This window comes from Mus caroli, unplaced genomic scaffold (assembly GCF_978045245.1).
Source record: "Mus caroli unplaced genomic scaffold, Mus_caroli_1 scaffold_7, whole genome shotgun sequence".
Lineage (NCBI taxonomy): Eukaryota > Metazoa > Chordata > Mammalia > Rodentia > Muridae > Mus > Mus caroli.
This window is the reverse complement of record NW_028227262.1, coordinates 19,758,271-19,777,987: the sequence shown is the minus strand read 5'-3', so window position 1 is coordinate 19,777,987 and position 19,717 is coordinate 19,758,271. Positions and strand designations below refer to the sequence as shown.

At 38.9% G+C, this 19,717-nt stretch overlaps 1 protein-coding gene across 1 annotated transcript; it reads right to left on the bottom strand.

The window, feature by feature from the left end:
* Positions 1–10,973: 10,973 nt before the first annotated feature.
* LOC110296751 (early activation antigen CD69) lies at positions 10,974–18,953 on the bottom strand. Its single transcript, XM_021165516.2, has 5 exons — positions 18,866–18,953; positions 14,997–15,119; positions 13,585–13,784; positions 13,172–13,275; positions 10,974–11,911 (listed from the first exon to the last, which is right to left on the bottom strand). Exons 1-5 carry the CDS (start codon positions 18,927–18,929, stop codon positions 11,803–11,805), a joined length of 600 nt encoding a protein of 199 aa, XP_021021175.1. The 5' UTR covers positions 18,930–18,953; the 3' UTR covers positions 10,974–11,802.
* Positions 18,954–19,717: the final 764 nt, after the last annotated feature.

Genomic DNA, 19,717 nt, shown 5'->3' with positions numbered 1-19,717 from the left:
GCATTGGAAATGTAATTGAGGAAAATATGTAATAAAAAAAAAAAAAGAACCTGCCTCAATGAAACAAAGCAGACAGAACAAAACCTTAATGGACAAATTAGCAGAGTAGACAAAGGAAAATAGATCAGTCATAAACTGGAAAATGCATCTGAAATGTTGCCAACAAACCAGCACGTGATCAATGGTCATAAGAGCAGCATGAGAGGTTGAAGGAAACCCAGAGAGAAAAGTCTCGGTGCCCATCTGACCTGAACACCAGAGGCAAACAGAAAAAAGAGGAAGCATCGGAATGATGGCTCAGCAGATCTATCAGCTATCACTTCACACACCATAAGCCTATCTTATCAACACTGATTACTTCTGTAGCTGGTATACTTTCCTAATGGATTTACTTGAGGACTTTAGGAAAAGGGATCTACTTATCTAAACAGCAGAAGAAGGCTTGGACAATTTGATGGGAGTTAAAGTTGAATTTCTATTTACTACCACCGTATATCTAAGCTGAAAGGATTGCAACATGCCTCTGCTTTGGGGATAATATCCCAAAAGATGTCCTCCTGGATGCTCTGGTTAAAGAGAAACATCAACATAGGTGAATGAGATTGTTTGACTTTGTAACAGAGGGGTTTGGTGGTGTACTGTCTAGTTTTGTGTCAACTTGACACAGTTTGGAGTTATCACAGAGAAAGGAGCTTCAGTTGGGGAAGTGCTTCCACGAGATCCAGCTGTAAGGCATTTTCTCAATTAGTGATCAAGGGGGAAAGGCCCCTTGTGGGCGGTGCCATCTCTGGGCTGGTAGTCTTGGTTCTATAAGAGAGCAGGCTGAGCAAGCCAGGGGAGGCAAGCCAGTAAAGAACATCCCTTCCTGGCCTCTGCATCAGCTCCTGCTTCATGACATGTTTGAGTTCCAGTGCTGACTTCCTTGGTGATGAACAGCAATGTGGAAATGTAAGCTGAATAAACCCTTTCCTCCCCAACTTGCTTCTTAGTCATGATGTTTGTGCAGGAATAGAAACCCTGACTAAGACAGGTGGCAACAGAATCCAAGTCAGAGTCTTGATGAAGGCCCAAAAGTTGTTTAAGTCTCAATTCTTTTCCTTTAAATTTCCAGAATATTTGCAAGAATAACGGTATGTAAATCTTTCTAATAGATTTATTGATGAGTGCTCAAAAGGAAAAAATTAAGTAGTTATACAATACACAGTACAAATGAAATAAAAACAGATATTCTAAGAAAACATGAAATCTACTGAACTGGGTATTTTCTTACCTTTTCAACGTATTTAAATATGATCTGGAGAGCAGAGATCAGTGGTTAAGAGTGTGTAGTAATCTTCCAGAGGACTCCAGTTCCATTCCCAGCACCCACACTGAGAAGCTTATAACTGCTTGTAGCACCAGCTCCAGGGGCTTCACCCCCTCTTCTGGTCTCTGCAGGAACTTGTACACATGAGTGTAAATAAATTCTCTTCCACCCCCACTCACTTAAAAGTAATAAAATAAGTCTTAGAGAAAAAGTATACAAAACCGCCATATGAAAGACCAACTCCAAGACTAATGGGAAATCACTGTTTAATTTTTTTTTAATATTGTAACAACTAAAAAATAAATTATAAGGAGGGTGCCTTCACATGCCCATGTAGAAAACATAATTAAAATAAAAATGAACTTTTCATTGGAACATTTTAAAATCCACTTAAAGTTTAATACGAAAACTCGTGTTTCTTTTTGGCTTTTGGCCTTGGGATATTTTTCTAACGATTGGCACTGAGTCTCTAAAACACAGTGATATATACATCTCCCATAGTGGTATATAAAGAAAGGATCTTGCCATTTAGATAGTCCCAAGGAAAACTGACATGACCATGTATATGCTTGCTCACTCAGGAGTCAGACAACACAAAATACTGTTACCTATGGAGGAGATGGCTCAGCGGTTAAGAGTACATCATGATCTTCCGAAGGACCAGAGTTCAGTTCCCAGTAACACAGGGGGGCCACTCACAGCTACCATTAACTACAGCTTAAGGTAGTTAAGCTTACATATATATACATATATATACATATATATATATACATATATATATATCAACTCAATATTTATAAAAAGATAAAAGTATCAAATTTAACAAGCATGTTGAGCCATGGGAACTCATATACTGCTCCTGTGAATGTGGATTGAAATATTCCCGTTAGAAATGTATTTAGCACTACGTGTTATAAACGAGCAAATTAGGACCATATAATACAGGTATAACACCAAAAGAAATTAGCTGTACATATCCCTAAGGAACTGAACAGGAACAACAACAGAAGCATTATTTGAAATATTAAACACCAGAAACCAACCTACATATCTGTCAGCCTCTCTTAATCACACAAGAAAGTACTATGTGACAATGTATAATATGCTAATAACACAGGATGAGTATGTGTAGTGTATAAGATAAACAACCTTTAATTACCATGGTAACATGTTACTATGGTGGCATGCATAGCCACATTTATATTTAATACCAAGCAACAGATAATTTCATTACATCCATTGCTTTTAATTGACAGCAATGTAGTTTACATTTTCACACACATAAACATTCTTTACTGTCATATAGTATGCATGGAAATACCGTAAAGTAACTAGCTGATCATGGGTGAACACACCATGGCAGTCACATATACAGACTGAAATCATGTTGCCTAAGGGAAGGGCCCTGGGGTATCTGCTGCATGATTTCATGTGTCTAGAATACACATAAATAAAAACATAATCTTAAAAAGCCATCACTTCAAAGCCCTTTCTACTTAAGGTGAAAACATTTGAAATTTATCCTCTTGGTAATTTTGAAACATACACATATCCTTATGACCCATAGTCACCAACAAAGTTTTAGTTTTCTTTTGTGTGTATGTGAGCATGCATGTGAGCGTGCATGTGAGCATGCATGTGAGTGTGCATGTGAGTGTGCATGTGAGCGTGCATGTGAGCGTGCATGTGAGCGTGCATGTGTGGAGGTTTGAAGAGAGTTTTCAGGAGTTGATTCTTTCCACCATTTGGCTCTTATTCACAAATATAGTGTTTCTTCTGCTAAATAGGTTGAGGGCATTGAGCGTAGATCATCAGGCTTGGCAGATCATCACTCTTACCTGCTGAGCCATGATCACCAACAGATCAATCATGTTTCACATAGAAACTTACTTAAAATAAGAGTGCAGTGGCTCTATGTCACCACTAGAGAGCTCTGCAGTAAGGTTGTATCCGTTGAAAACAAACTCATCTTTAATATTGGTAATTTGTCACTGGAAAGTACATGTGTGCTTTGAATAATGAAATTATTACATATAAGGGATCTATATTTGTGTTGGTTTAAATTAAATATATTCTTATGACTGACAAGACTTGAAGTTACTAAGAAACAGAAAATTATCACCTAGGGAAAAATACAGTATATAAAATATAAAGATATTTTGTACATGTATCATAGAATAGGAGGCCTAATCTTTCACTGTCAGAGGTTAAGGCTAGCAGGTAACTTTCTTGGAGATAGCCCACCATTTTTCTTTCTTTTTTGCATGGCCTACAATGGGTGAGCTCTGAGAGGAATGGTGTCAGGATTGCTTCTTGAAGCTGATATGCCTTTCCTGTCACCATTACACAGCTTAACAATTCCTGGTCATTATCCCACCTTATTGAGAGAATTTCCTGCAGATCAATATAAAGATGAACATTCATGAATTAATGGTGTTTAGATGAATTAATGGGTTTACAGAATTCAAGATTTGATTCAAGTAATTTTAGGAAGAAAGTTTTTTTTGGGGAGGTTTAAGTTGATCGATTTTAAAATTTATTACTATTACTTATTCACTTTTGTTCGGAACCCACATGAAGACCAAGCTGCACTTCTGATACATATATATGAGGGGTCTAGGTCCAACCCATGCATATTCTTTGGTTGGTGGTTGAGTCTCTGAGAGTCCCAGGGGTTCAGGTTAGTTGACTCTGTTGGTCTTCTTGTGGCATTACTATCTCCTCAAAGACTGCAATCCTTCTTCCTATTCTTCTATAAAAGTCCACAAGCTCTATCCTCTGGCGGTGGATATGTGGATATCTGTATCTGTCTGAGTCAGCTGCTGGGTGGAGCCTCTCAGAAGACAGCCATGCTAGACTCCTGTCTGCATTATAACAGAGTATCATTAATAGTGTCAGGGATTGGTGATTCCCATGGGATAGATCTCTAGTTGGACAGTTATTGGTTGGCTGTTCTCTCAGTCTCTGCTCTATCACCAATTCCTGCATTTCCTGCAGATAGGATAAGTGTTGGGTCAAAAGTTTGTGGGTGGGTTGCTGTCCCTATTGCTCCCCCATGGTTCCTGCATGGCCACAAGAGGCAGCCTCCCCAGGCTCCATATTCCTAATGCTATGAATCACAGCTAAGGACACTGCCACTGATTCTTGGGTGCCTCCCCTATTACAAGTCTCTGTCTCTTTCTGGAGATGCCCCCTACCTAGTCCACCCCCCATCAGTTGCAAATTACCATTCATTCTCATGGCCATCCAGCCATTTTCTTGCCCTGACCCTAGACTTCTCCACTTCCCTCCTGATCTCCTCTCCCACCCAGTTCTCTCTCTCCATATGCCTTCCATGACTATTCCACTCCCCCTTCCAAGTGAGACTTAAGCATCCTCATTTGTGCCTTCCTTTCCATCCAGCCTCTTTAAGTCTGTGGAATGTAGCATGAGTACTCTGCACTTCATGGCTAATATCCACTTATAAGTAGATACATACCATACATGTGCTTTTGGGACCTGGTTACCTCACTCAGGGTGAGATTCTCAAGTTCCATCCATTTGCCTGTAGAATTCATGATGTCTTTTTTTTCTTAGCTGAATAGTAGTCCATTGTGTAGATGTACCACCTTTCCTTTATCTATTCTTCAACTGAAGGTCATTTAGGTTGTTTCCATCTCCAGAACACCAACGGCTTAGGTTCCAAGAACAGCAACTGATAAGTGGGACTTCATGAAACTGCAAAGTTTCTGTAAGGCAAAGTACACTGTTGCAAATGAAGTACTGCTTTGAACTTAACTATCAACATCCGTCTATAGCTCCCATTTTATGTAACATCTTACCTATGAGGTAATTTTCTGAAGAACTTTTGTCTAAGAAGGTATGAAATAAGGTTGTTGGTTTGGGAGGCTCTGCCCCATCCATCTGTCCATCCATCCAATTGTGGTGTGTGTGTGTGTGTGTGTGTGTGTGTGTGTACATATACATGTGTAGGTATATGCAAGCATGCGTGAATACTAGTGGAGTTGACTGAGACAGATGACCAGGCCTAACCAAAATACATGTGTGTGTAAATGTGTGTGTGTCTATGCATATTTAACTGTGTAAAGGATTTTAATTATTTTCCTTTATTTTTAATATTTTATATATGAGGTAATTCTTTCTTACATAGATTACTTTTTGTTTAAAAGCTATACGAAGCTGAAAACAATAAAAGAAAGGTGGTGTAGCTGTTTTCTGTTTCACTAAGTGTGTGTGTGTGTGTGTGTGTATGTATGTGTGTGAGTGACTCTTTTCCTTTCCTTTTTTCTCTCTCTGGCTCAAAAAGAGTTAGCAAGCCTCTCACCTGGCAGGCAAGGGCCCCTTGAGCAAGACAGAAGGGAACCCTAACAAGTAAGCTTTCTCTCTTGTTTTTTTTTTTTTTTTTTTCCTAATCTTATGATGTTAACAGAAAGTGTTTATTATCAGAAACCAATGGCTTTTGGCCTTAAAATAGCAAAGAATTATTGACAGAAGAATTGCCAAAGATAAATAAACTTTGGTCTCTCCCCTGACTCCATATCCCTTGGCTGTTTTTTTCAAAGAACTGGTGCCATTGGAGGCCACTGGTACAGGAACACTTGTGGAGTTGATAAGACAAATGGTGGGGTCCAGCATGTGTGTGTGTATGTGTATGTGTATATGAATGTGTGTATACCTATGCATATTGCCTGTGTAAAAGATTTTATTTTCTTCTTTTGTCTAAGTAGTCCACAAAGAGTTAACAAGCTCAGAGCTTCTTGTCTGGCCAGCAAGAGACTCCTGGCTGGCTGACCAGGGAAAGGAGCCCTAGCAAGAGATCCACTGCTAAACATCAGTGTTAATCACTAGAAACTGGCAATTTTTGGTCTTAAGCTAGCAAAGAGTTAAGGATAGAAAAAATTTACCAAAAAGTAAGCTATTTTTGCCTTTGTAATTGCAAGTTTTGCCACTTCAAACGGCAACACCCCCGTTGCTACCTTCCCCAGGAAACTCTGCATTGCCAGGAAGGTCCCCAACATTTCATATATACACATTTTCTTCATTAAAGTTCCCTAGGTTTGGGACTGGGGGGTAAGCACTCAGGTAATTTCCTGTAAACCTGCTTCCCACCTTAATTTGTAAAATAAAGGAGAGCTGATGATTGGGCAGATAAAAGGGAAGGTGGAACAGAAAGTGAGAGAGAGAAGATAATATTGGAAGAGGGAGAGGACACAGAAGAGGAGGAGGAAGAAGAAAAGCAGAGCAGAAGCACATGGCTTGGAGAAACCACAAGTTCTAAGGGGTCTCATAGATGTGGAAGATGGTAGTGTAGCAGTAGATCTGCCCAATCTAGGCGCACACCATACATTCACTTTAACTGTGTTGTGTTTTCATTGCCTGGGCCTATTTGGGTTGGAGATTTACTACAACAAAATTAATAGAAGTCTGTGGCTCTAGGTAAAGAGCATAACAGATAGATATTATAATAGGTGTCTTAGTTAGGGTTTTACTGCTGTGAACAGACACCATGACCAAGGCAAGTCTTTAAAAAAAAAACATTTAATTGGGGCTGGCTTACAGGTTCAGAGGTTCAGTCCATTATCATCTAGGTGGGAGCATGGCAGTATCCAGACAGGCATGGCACAGGAGGAGCTGAGAGTTCTATGTCTTCATCCAAAGGCTGCTAGTGGAAGACTGACTTCCAGGCAACTAGGGTGAGGATCTTATACCCACACCCACAGTGACACACCCATTCCAACTAGGTCACACCTATTCCAACAAGGCCACACCTTCAGATGGTGCCACTCCCTGGTCCAAGGATATACAAACCATCACAATAGGTATTAATTAAATAAATGTCTGCAGCTTCTGGTAGAGAGCACAACAGACAGGATGGCTGCTCTAGGCAGAGAGCTTATTAATTATGAGAAATTTCATGTCCAGAATTAGATAGGGAATATTAGTCACTGACTCCAAGTAGAGAGAGCAGTGATAATCGCCTGCTATGAACAGGTATTAATTAATAGAAGTCTGTGGCTCTAGGTAAAGAGCATAACAGATAGATATTATAATGGAGATTAATTAAATGTCTGTGGCTCAAGTTCAAGAGCACTCTAATAAGTCTTACAGGATACTCATATTGTATCTAACGTGGGCTCCATGGGAATTTTGGGTTTAAATCCTGGTTTGACAAGCTGTTTCTTATAAGCAGATATAGAAAGGAAAGGAGAGGGAAGGAAAGAAAAGGAGAGGAGAGGAGAGGAGAGGAGAGGAGAGGAGAGGAGAGGAGAGGAGAGGAGAGGAGAGGAGAGGAGAGGAGAGGAGAGGAGAGGAGGGGAGGGGAGGGGAGGGGAGGGGAGGGGAGGGGAGGGGAGGGGAGGGGAGGGGAGGGGAGGGGAGGGGAGGGGAGGGGAGGGGAGGGGAGGGGAGAGGAGAGGAGAGGACAAAGGAAAGGACAAATGAAAGGAAAAAGGAAAGAGGAGATGGAAAAGGAGAGGGAAAAGGAGAGGAAAGGGAAAGGGAAAGAGAAGGAAAGAAAAGGGAAAGGAAAGGAAAGGAAAGGAAAGGAAAGGAAAGGAAAGGAAAGGAAAGGAAAGGAAAGGAAAGGAAAGGAAAGGAAAGGAAAGGAAAGGAAAGGAAAATAGAAGTGTGAATTAATTGTTTTAAAGACGGTATAATAAAGTCTGCAGGAGACTCATATTCTGTCTAATGTGGGCTCTAAGGGAATTTGGGGGTTAAATCCTGACATGGCAAATTAGAAAGGTCTAAATAGACTAAAATGTGTGTGATTTTGAGTATTGTGGTGGTTTTATTGTTCCTCTAGGACAGAGGGCAAGCTACAGGTTTTCCTGGTTACTGGATGAAGAATATGCTTGTTTGGGGAAAAGTTTTTGTCTTTGTGTTTGGAAAAGGTGATTAAGGTATTTACACTTAAGGTATTTATAATTTATTTATTATGTTGTCTATGATGTATGTGTGTGAGCACACACTTGCTGTGGGGCATGGGGCCATCTTGCTAGCCCTCATCATCATCTCGTACTGCTGAGTAGCAGAATCACGTTATATTGCATTTGGAGAATTTTGTGCTTCCTGAATTTTACTGCTAGAAATCGACCTTGCACATCAAAGATTTTTTTTTTAATTTTCTCTTTCTCCAAAGTAGTCATATCACAGAAAAATGTATTAATTATTCCATATTTTTGGTAAATTGCTTCTAGAAGTTAAGCTGAGCTAAATCACACTGCCTCCAGCTGTCTTTCTGGCTATACCTTTTCAACACAAGACCCCTAGAGATTCATGTTCATTTTCATTTCAGTTATATACTCAAGCTGGAGGGATGAAATTGGAGGATTATTTTATAAAAGAACATTAAAATACTAATATTGCAAAATATTTATTTTTCCTGTGTGGAGGTCAGAGGACAACTTTTGGAAGTCAGTTCTCTCCTTCTACCTTGGGCTCTGGGGACTGAACTCTGGTGGTCAGACTTGCTTAGCAAGTGCTATGAGCCATGGAGGCACTTCATAGACTCGATACTGACAAAGCTTTAAATACTAACCTTTCAGTGGTACCTTTCCTTTCAAGGACAGTTCATGTCTACCATTTATTCCTATGGCTGAGAAGGAAGAAAATAAAATTATTCTGGAAAAAAATTGAAATAAGACACAAAACACTGATAGTTTTCCTCAGCTTATATTATTGCAGTCACTTAAGGTGAGTGCAGCTTATAAGATTTACTGTGAAATTATCCAAAAGTTTGACCATAGTAAAAAAAAAAAAAAAGAGTTCTGTACTTCAAAAGGGTTTTGATGGCAACATACATATTTTCTGTCACATCCATTACATAACAATTTATTTTATTGCCTGTTTCACATGTGGATATAAGCTTTACACACTTGTATCAGGTAGTGGCTGGATATTTTAATTCTACTACTAAATGTATGCTACTACATGTAATCTATGTATGCTATGTAGAAGTAGACATGCTTTGAATAAATAATACTTTATACAATACAAAAAATTTGTGAACATAGTGTTTCACATGTAAAATTGTCAATAGTTGATAAATCACATGACCACTCTGAACTTTTGGTGGTGTTTTAAGGTCATTTTGCATACGTTTCTTATTAGTTTCAGCTCTATCTCTAATTAAATCTAAAGATAACTCATGATCCACTGGATGGCAGAAGTAAGACTTGGGTCAGCTGTCTCTCATCCTGTGGCTCTCAACAGCAGTGTTTCCACTTACACATCCACACAATGCAGATCACAAGACTGTTTTTCAACATGAGTCAGGACGGGGCTGTGGTTATTAATGATAGAATATTTAAGTGAGGAGGCCACCTGCTTCATTCTGAAGCTATGGAACTGAGACTCTCAGTGGCCAGTAAACTTCATGTTATTTTTCATTAAGAAGAACTCTGAATCCATGTTTCTTTTCTATATGTCATGAGGGTGAGCACTATATGTGTGTGTGTGTGTGTGTGTGTGTGTGTGTGTGTAAAACATGTGTATTCAGGCATCACAAAAGGATGTTATTGAAGCATTCATTCTGGGAGTGATCAAAGATTTTCCCTGATGGAGTAACCCTTGAAGGCAACCATGACCTATATATACTCCGTGTGAATTAGTGTGTGTGAATAAAATATATAGTGAGAAAGATGTTTTCAGAACAGAGTTGAACAAGATGTTTTCAGAACCTTGGATATGTTGATCTAAGATTCAGAGCATCCGATATATGCAAAAATGAATGTATCCTTTTAGCATGAATGTGTGTAAATTTACAAAAGTGTTAATAAGACTAGGGTTTTGCATTGTGGAAGACTTTTAGTAGGTGTTCTACTGTTCTCAGTTTTCCAATATGGTATAACTCACTGCTATTCTTTGAGAATTTCATACATGTATGCAAAGTGTTTCAATCATATTCACCACCACCTTGTCTTCCAACTCCTCCAAACTTCATGTCCTTTTTCCTTTTCTTTTTATAAATCCCATTGAATCCAATTAATGCTGCTAATTCACAATTAATTCACCAATTAATGCTGTTCATAGTGCATGGATATGGGGTCATTCACTGGAGCACAGTCAATTACTGGGGACATACTTGGGAATAAGAACTGTCTGCTTCTCTCCTAGTAGCTATTGACTGCCAATAGCTCCTCAGGTAGGAGTGAGGATGCCCTTGCTCTTCTTCCGTCCTGTGGGGATATTGACTGGCTTGATTCTGTGCAGGTCTTGTGGCTATAAGGTCAGAGTGCAATGGTCCTCTCAAGCCCAGAAGATGTTTCTGACCCAGTCCTCTCTGACCTCTGGATCTTACAGTTTTGCTGCCCTGGCTTCCATGATATTTCCTGCACCTTTTCGGGGAGAGTTCTTATTTTGTGGCTGGGCACTTCACAGCCTCCCATTCTCCACGCTCTGACTAGTTTGGAGACCTTGCATTGACCACTGACTACTGCACAGACTCTTCTCTGGTGAGGTTTGTGAACTTCACTAATCTAAAGGTTTCGAGACCCCCTCCCTGGAAGGCAGTTTGATGCTATAACAGGTACTTTGAATGCCTTTGAATGAGAACCGCTGGAAACCATGTATCTATTCTTTTATTTTCACATACATAGAAACAGCTTAAACTTTATAGTGGGTTTTAAAACACAAACAAGTACATAAACACTTTATTGCACATGGGAAATACTTTGGACAAAGGACTGGGAAAGACACAAACAGGTTATGTGACAAGACTGGAGTTACTCCAAAGTCAAACCACAGGGTGTGTGTCCTGACAGAGATCTGCCACGACACGTATTGCACTTTTCTTTCCAGCACTTTGAAATCTGCTCTACAAATATTACTCATATGCCATGCTTTTGTTTCTTCCTTGAAATATGCTACAGAGGTTTTTAAAGGTTAAGAAATATGTACCATTGAAAATTAGCTGTCTACACGGAGGAAGTTAAAGAAAAGGCCACTCTTACTCTTTGGGGGAGAACAGTTGACAAAATAATGAGGCAAAGGTTCTGTAAATAGATGGACTTACTGCAAAGCTTGGTTTCATAAGCATTGTTCTACCTGTGAATGCTTTTTGAATTTAAGAAAATCACGAATCAGTCAAATCTTCCTGTATCTACATTCAGCTCTTCCTGCCACTGAAACCCCTCCAAATAGTGCAAATGCGTAAAGGCACTGGCTGTAGCAGTCACTCGGCAATAAATAGAAACTCTAAAGCTAGTCAGTTCTATTCATTCTAGGTTTAAAAAAATAAAGTGCGTTGATGAGGCTTCATAGCCATCCTCTCATCCTTGATGTGATTAGCAGTCAGTTGGTGACAGTTTCAGCTCCAGGTCAAGGGATCTTCCTGGATCTTCTTCCTCATGTCCCACAGTCCTATCTGGAGTTGATCCAGGATGACATAAAGTTGGCTTGTGCAGTCTTTGTGGAAAATTCAACCGCAGAGCAGTATCCAGTCACACAACTTTCCTGTGGTGCTATGGCACAGTCATTTATACATCTATGCTTCCTCGTCATCTGGAGGGCTTGCTGCAGACCCAGTGGAAGTTTGCCTCACAGTCCACAGTGGTAACATTTTTGTGGTTCACAGACACGCACCTCCCAGACCCCGTCAAGTTGAACCTGTCAAGCCATAGAGACACTCAGATTTATTTCCAGTCCGGCATTTCTAGCCAGTTACATGACAATCAACTTTGCAGGGGCCTCTGCCTTTTCTGTTTGCTCCCTGAGTAGGAAGCACAAAACACAGGACATCCAGCCAAGTAGCTGTGGTTGAATGTGTAGAGGCAACAGACAACACTGGAAGGGGATTATTCGTAGAGAAAGTAGGCAGAGCTAAAGGCTCTATTTTTCTGATTTTAATGGGCACTACAGCAAAATTCATTATCATATTTTCCCCATAGATCCTTCAAAAAGCACAGTTTAGGGGCTTAGGGCATGATCACAGGTAATTTCACCAAATACTGATATTTTATTTAGACCATCGGTGGTTTTCTTATATTCCTTGGTAGCCTAGCCATTGAGCCACATGCCAAAAGTCCCTTTACCAGAAATGCAATTTGTTTGTTTTTGAAAGAGGGTTTCACTATTAGACTAGGTTAGTCTTGAGTTTGCAGAAATTCACCTCCCTCTGCCTCTTGGGTGCTGAAACTAAAAGCATGTAACACTGTGACTAATTCAGAAATATAGATTTTTAATACTGATAATTGTATCAGACATTATAGAAATGTTAAGAGAGTGAGAAATTTATTCAACTCAGAGTTTACATATTGTAAAGATCAACACTAAACTTATAGAATGCTCCTCAAAACATGAAGTCTGACTTAGTAATAGGTAATGACAGTGTCTTTATTGCTGGGGAGGGGTGGATTTTCCATAGATTCAGATACTTATAATTAGGCACTAAACTATTGCCCTTTGTCCCTATAGGGATGAAAACTGGGAAAGGGAAGTGAAGCAGGGAATTCTTTCCCAGCAACTACTTCACTGCCCTTCACGAGAAGTGTCCTGAGTCTGTTTCAAACTCACTAAGGCTACTGCTCACACTAGTGTTTTGGTAAGACAAAGTTAAGTGATGCGACGGAGTTATTGAGTGAATTTTAACAGTAAAGGATGACTCTCAATAATTCCAAAGAGCATAGTACACATAAAAGTAGTGATGGGAGCTGTGTGAGGAAGAGCTGAACCGCCATGAACAATGGAACTTAGAAAGAAGAGAAGAAAGGAAATGTTAAAAGAAGAAGAAGAAGAAGAAAGAAGAAAGAAGAAAGAAGAAAGAAGAAAGAAGAAAGAAGAAAGAAGAAAGAAGAAAGAAGAAAAGGAATCTATGTCTTAAAAAAAAGTGTCAGCCTAGAGAGGACAGAGAGTTTTCTTGCAACTTACCAGCTGTTAAATTCTTTGCCGTTTGCCCATTTCCATGTCTGATTAGCTTCATTTTTCAGCCCAATCCAATGTTCCAGTTCACCAGAATATCGCTTCAGAAATGTCTTAAAGCAAAATGGAGTCAGGTTACAAACATGACTGAGCATCATCACTAAGTTGATTGTTGCTAGTTGTGCATGGCATCAGCTCATCTGAATTGTTGGTCTCTGAAACTAAGCACTCAAACCACACTGGGAGACTATACAGCAGACTATCATTTTGACCTTTTTAATTTTTCATACAGTGCTCCCTGCCTCCACGACTAACTTTCGCTACATGTGAGACAGGTGCCCAGTTTCCACTTAGAACAGAGTGGAACCACAGAAGATGTAAATAGAGCAACAGTGTTTGATGGGATCAGTTGTGAATCTTACCATGTCCTTTTCTGAATCAATTACAGCAAGAGTAGCAGCATCTTCAGAACAAGAGTGTTGGGCCAAGGCCCAACTCTTGGTTGTGGTGGAGAAAAAGTAACACTTGCTCTTGTATGAAATCCACTCATTCTTGCAGGTAGCAACATGGTGGTCAGATGATTCCAACTTCTCGTACAAGCCTGGGCAATTGTACTTGCCCACTGTGGACAGAAAGGACATTTGTCTTAGTAACAGAAGAAACCAAACCCTCTCCACAGGTAAACCTAGTCTAGGGGACACTCTGTTCCTTTGTAAGGAAGAAGAAAGCAGACCTCAGCTACCATCTGTACAGTGCCCAGTGTCACTCAGGACAGGATGGGGCATGAACAAAGGGTTGTGTTGTCTTGGTCGTTATGCCAGAAAGTGTCAGAGAAGTGGGGGAAAAATCTCAAAAATATCATTTGGGCCAAAAGGAGAAACAAATATTGTAAATTCTAAATGATGTTTTGAACATAAATGCCCACACAGATGAATTTGATCAATAATTTGATTCAGGGAGCAGAGGATAAAATACATAAGGAGGCCTGGTAGGAGGTGGAGAAAGGAAAAGTGTGATCAGAAGACACTAGATGAAAAAATTTCAATTAAAAATACAATAAGAAGGAAGGCTTGGGGTATTTCTTCAAATTGTAACATTTATTTGTAGAAGACATAGATGTACCATGCATGGTGGCACAGCATGCCCCAGCTGCCTCTGGGAGTTGCCAATTGTCATAATAATCCAGAGGGGTTAGTCTGTTGGCTTGAGATAAAAGGCAAAACTATTGGCTACTTTTTGATTAATCTATAGGTTGGCATACTGTTTTTCCTGCCAATCTGAATAAAAAGTCTGCATTTTTTTCTAGTTAAATGTCCACTCATATATATATATATATATATATATATATATATATATATATACACATATACATATATATGTGTGTGTATAGATATATGTCTGTATATACATATACATATACATATACATATACATATACATATACATATACATATACATATACATATACATATACATATACATATACATATACATATACATATACATGGTATATAAAAGCTCCCTTTCTTGTAGATGTAAATGTGGTCACCCTACACAATGTATAAGTCAGACACTTTAAATATTTCTAAAATTGTTGTAGCTGTCATTCAGGGAGCATGGAGTGTATTTCATGCGGATCATAAAACTGACCAGTTATGTGTCTGAGATGTTTCTAAGTCAATCAGAAGATCTGATTAACTGGATCAGATCTAGTTGATCAGTTAAGTGATAAAGTTATCTGATAAACTAGATCAAGCTAAGACCCATTCATTTCAGCCATATGTGAGTGCTTACTGCTAGCCAGCTTTGAGAGAACTCATAAGTATAGACTCACCATTTAGGGCAACGAGAGCTATTATTAAGGACGTGATGAGGACCACTATTAACACAGCCCAAGGGATAGAAACTTGAATGGATCCTTCATGATGCTCCTCAAAATGTATACTGGTGCCATGGTCTGAAAAGGGAGAGAAGTGGGGTGAATTCAGGCTGTTAGATGGAGCAGTTGATATTTCTTGAGGAATATAAAATTAAGCATAGTAATGTGTTGTTCCACTAATAAAAAATATTAATAGTCAATTTTACCAAATTCTGAGTGCATTTGGAAAATGTCTTGTTGGCTAGAGATAAGGCAAGGCAAATAAAATGCTGACTTAATAGGTATCTTCACTATATATGTATGTATGTATATATGCATAAATATATAATTTATATATGTATTTAGTAGGTATAATGGGTATATTTCATAGTTATGAAAAATTCAAGCATATCATTATTTAAGACTTCTAAGCACCCACTTGCTATAGGAGACATATAAAAAGAGTATCCTGGCTGTAGTTCCCTAGTCTCCTTGGAGTTAGCTACTGTTTATGGGAGATGGAATGCTCAGAATAAATGTTTTCAATGAGAATTTATGCATAAATATCCAAAAGTAGGATAAAATTTAAAAAATTGAAAACTTGATTTTGTTTCTTGGTAATACCAGTGCAGCAAACTTTCATATATTAATGCTAAGAGACTAACCTGGAAAAATACCTTGGAAATAATTTTTTACATTGTTATGAACACACAGGGGCTGAAGAGATGCCTCAGTGTTTGAGAGCATGTACTGTTTTTGTAGAGGACCAGTGTTTGGTTCCCAGAACCCACATCAGGTGGCTCACAACCATCTGTCACTATAGCTCTGAAGGTTCCAGTGCCCTCTTCTGGCTTTTGAAGACACCTGTACACACATGACCTACACTTCCACAGACATAAGTAAAAGTCATTGTTATACATATACTACTGTAAGATCCAGACAGTCCTACACACACACACCACCACCACCACCACCTCTAAAAATAACCCATGTTTTTAAAATGCCTTGCGTAACAATATTCATAGAATTATCATCACTAAGACCAAGTCCTGAAAATAATCCAAATACCTGTCAGCATGAGAATGAATAAACACATTTTGGTATTTCCACAAAAGAAAATAATTCTAGCAATTAAAATAAAGTCCTGATGCACACCATATGATAAATCTTAAAAAATAATGTTAAATGAAAACAGTATATTCATTAAAGATTACATATTATGTATTTCCATGTAACTGGCACTTTAGACAAAATAAGGTGTGGTGTCAAATGTAAGACAAGGGTTTGCATTTATGCTTGTGACAATGGCACCTACAGAGTGCCCTAGAGTCATGGGAATATTCAAGTATTGATGGGAATTGTGGCTATACATTTGTTGAGTCCTTACACCGCACTCCTATGGTGTGTTCATTAATTGCATATAAATTATAGCACAGTTAAAGTGATAATGTAAGAATGAACAGTGAAACATTATATTTTCTAAGATGGATTAAAATAATAAGTGAAAAGTAACAATGCTATAAAACATATTGAACAGATCCCCCCCCCCCCCATTTAACTGACTGTATAAAAGTTGAAGAAAGTCACAGTTACCTTTAACTAATAAATGTTTCTGTATCAGGATTTGGATAGATAGAAATATGCCTGTCCTAGCCTGTAAATAGGTGACTGCATAGGGAAAGTCAATTTTTGGCTTTAGATTTTAGATTTTGTTTTTACAGGGTGAACCCTCATGATTCAAAACAGTATGGCCCCACTAGATGCCCTTGTATGTTCCCAAATTCTTCAGTGTGAATTTTTTAATGCTCATGGAAGCTTTAATACAAAATGGCTCCTTGAATAAGATTATAATTAACAGTGAAAATCGGTCTCCACAGTTGTAATCCCAACACTTAGGAGTCTAGTGTCAAAGGATTGTGAGCTTGAAGCCTTTGGCTACAAGGTGAAAAGTTATGTCAAATCTTTTCTCATTATAAAAACACTTAACTTTCCATTGTAGATGACCTTTTATAATTACAAGATTATTTCTGTAGACTGTATCTTGGAATTTGTGGGTTTTTTTTTTTCTTAAAACAGTTTGTTCCAGATAAGCTTGGCGAGAAGACATCACATGGCTAGTATCACCAACTTGTACATTTTGTAGGATTTTCTTTTTCTTGGTGAAAATCTGATTTCAAGTCTTCTAAGAGAAGCCTTTATCGATCCTGCCTAGGTCTGTTTTCCCCTGCCTTTCTTTTCACACTCACACAATTATCTCCAGAGGCAGTCTTTGTAGCTTGAGTAATAGGTTCAGAGACTGGTCTAGTTTCGTTTTTCAACATATGATAGTCACATTGCTTGGACTCAATTTATCAATATCTCTGACTGCACAGCAAACATACCCACATCCAAAGCAACCGTAGACCTCAACTAGTTCACTCAGCCCATTGACCCACCTGGTGGGTAGACTATGTAGACCAACTGCCACGTGACAGTTTATTTCCATCACCAAGGGTCATGGCTAACCACAGTTCAACTTGTCACCTAGGCAACAAAACATCCCCCCCTAACAGCACACTCCTGAGGCCTGTGCATTAATGGAGAGCATGAAAACAGATCCACCTATTTACCAACTTTCAGTCACCCAAGGAGGAGCCTGTTGATTCCACTGCTGCTGTGTTGCTAAGGTCACAGCCGTGAGAACATAGGTTAAATATACAAAGGTAAATGGAGCTGACCCCAGGCCAGGTCAGTAATTTCTGCATTTGGTCATTCCTTTATTCCACTATTTATTATAGTTTCATTATTATCTGCTTTTTAAAATATTTTTAAGTGAGACATATAGGTATGGGTTGCTTAGGTATCTAAAAATGAATACTGTAGACTTTATATCTATGTTTCTGACTTCATGCTCTCAAGCAAGGGGTGAGATTTTAAAGGTAACTGAGACTTTTTAAAATTTTTTTTATTTTTTATTTTTTTACACAACAAGCCAACTTGACAGAGAAACTCAGAAAAATAATTCGTTCCTCACCAACTATCTTGGCGGTGTTGGTCATAGCATATCCCTTTATTAACTGGATCGCTCGGGCTTTCAAATAACTCTCATTCCCAAGTGCTAAGTGCTGGAGGGCTCCTTACAACTCAGATAGAAACAGACAGAAGAGACAGAAATGTGAAGGGTGATCATGTTTTTGTAAAACGGAAGAAACATATATAGCCATAGAATTTGAAGTGATTCATTGGAGGAGCGAGACAGAACAAAATGTAAGGAGGAGATTCCATAGGTCTCTGCAGAAGATGACATTTTAATGACAGGGTTACATTCTAATGAATCACCATATGACACTGCACATGTTCAGGTGTGTGTGATGCCGTTTTCTCTGAGCCTGGAGACCCGAATGCTGCCAACCACTGGAGGATTCATGAGGAGAACACTAATGAGGGAATACACACAGAAAGCAGGCAAACGTATAAGGAAAGAGCAAGAATGTAACTCTTCATGTGAAAAACAGAGTTCTTCATAAAGAAAAGGATAAAAGTTACTGATGATGCACAGGTGGTTATGGGAAAACTATAGAGAATAACTAGGTCAAGGCAGGCAATTTATCATTTAAATCCAAGAGTTGAGATGATACAAATCTATTCAAAGGAAAAGTCAAGATCATCTTTCAAGATCATCTGAAATTCATATAGCTCTCTCTCATACAAGCATCTTGTCTATTCATAGCTAGAGAGGTATTTACCTATGCCCAGTTTCTCAAACAGAACATAACCAAGTCCTCTGACAATCTCTCCATTCTCCGCTCTACTCCACACATCAAATGTAGAGACCTTTCCAGAATGTAAGAAATCACATGACTTACCCTTCTGCCCTCTCTCCAGACGTGAAGAGCTATTTTCCGTTATAGAACAGTCTTCAGAATCCATCCTTTAAAAATTTTTTCCCCTCAAGGTCCCTGGCGAGTCTCAAGTGGTCCACGGAGAGATGTAGCTGGAGCTGTCTTGTTCAGTGTCTTGATCTCTGAAGATTTCAGCCTTTATACTCGATTAGGCAGGCTCCACCCCTTCCTCCTACCCTGTACTCACTCAACTCAGCCAGTTCTCTTTAATTTATGCTCCAGCGGCCTAGACACTTCACCGTGTGTTGTTGTGGTGAGCTGCGGGTTTTCCCTGCTGTCTGAAATGTGCTTTCTCACAACTGTAGCGTCAAGAGGGAGAGATAAATGGGATTTTCCCAGAATCAAAGACAACCTTCCACAAAGTTTTAGAAAACACAAATAACTTAGGAAATGGTATAATCTAAACAAGGAGCTAAAAGTTCGAGATTGCTGTATTTGACATGGAAAAGCACTGGAAGAGAGAGTAAAACTTTTTCCCGAAATCCTTTGCATTGGTTTCTTTGTATATGTAAGCAGGTACAGGCATTTATTGAATACCCATTATGTACCATTATGTAATGGGCTGTTGGTGGCCAGAAGATGTACTGTTGAGTAGGGATTTTAAAATCTCTATCTTTGTGACTCTCTCTCTCTCTCCCTCTCTCTCAATTGGACAAGTTTTATTTAGTTAATTATGGATTTTAAAAGTGTGACATTCACTTCTTTTTTCCCCAGAGACTAGTTCTTTCACGTGTCAGGAGTTGCTTTAGTGCAGGAAACAGAAAGCTTGTGGTCTGAAACTTCCTCGGTGTGATCTAAAACTGTTTCTCTTCAGTT

Coding starts and splice junctions, on each gene's coding strand:
- LOC110296751 (XM_021165516.2), bottom strand. CDS start 18,929: ATGGATTCTGAAGACTGTTCTATAACGGAAAATAGCTCTTCACGTCTG. Junction 13,785..14,996: donor AGCTCTCGTTGCCCTAAATG/GTGAGTCTATAC, acceptor TTCTGTCCACAG/TGGGCAAGTACAATTGCCCA. Junction 11,912..13,171: donor GGCAAAGAATTTAACAGCTG/GTAAGTTGCAAG, acceptor ATGGCTTGACAG/GTTCAACTTGACGGGGTCTG.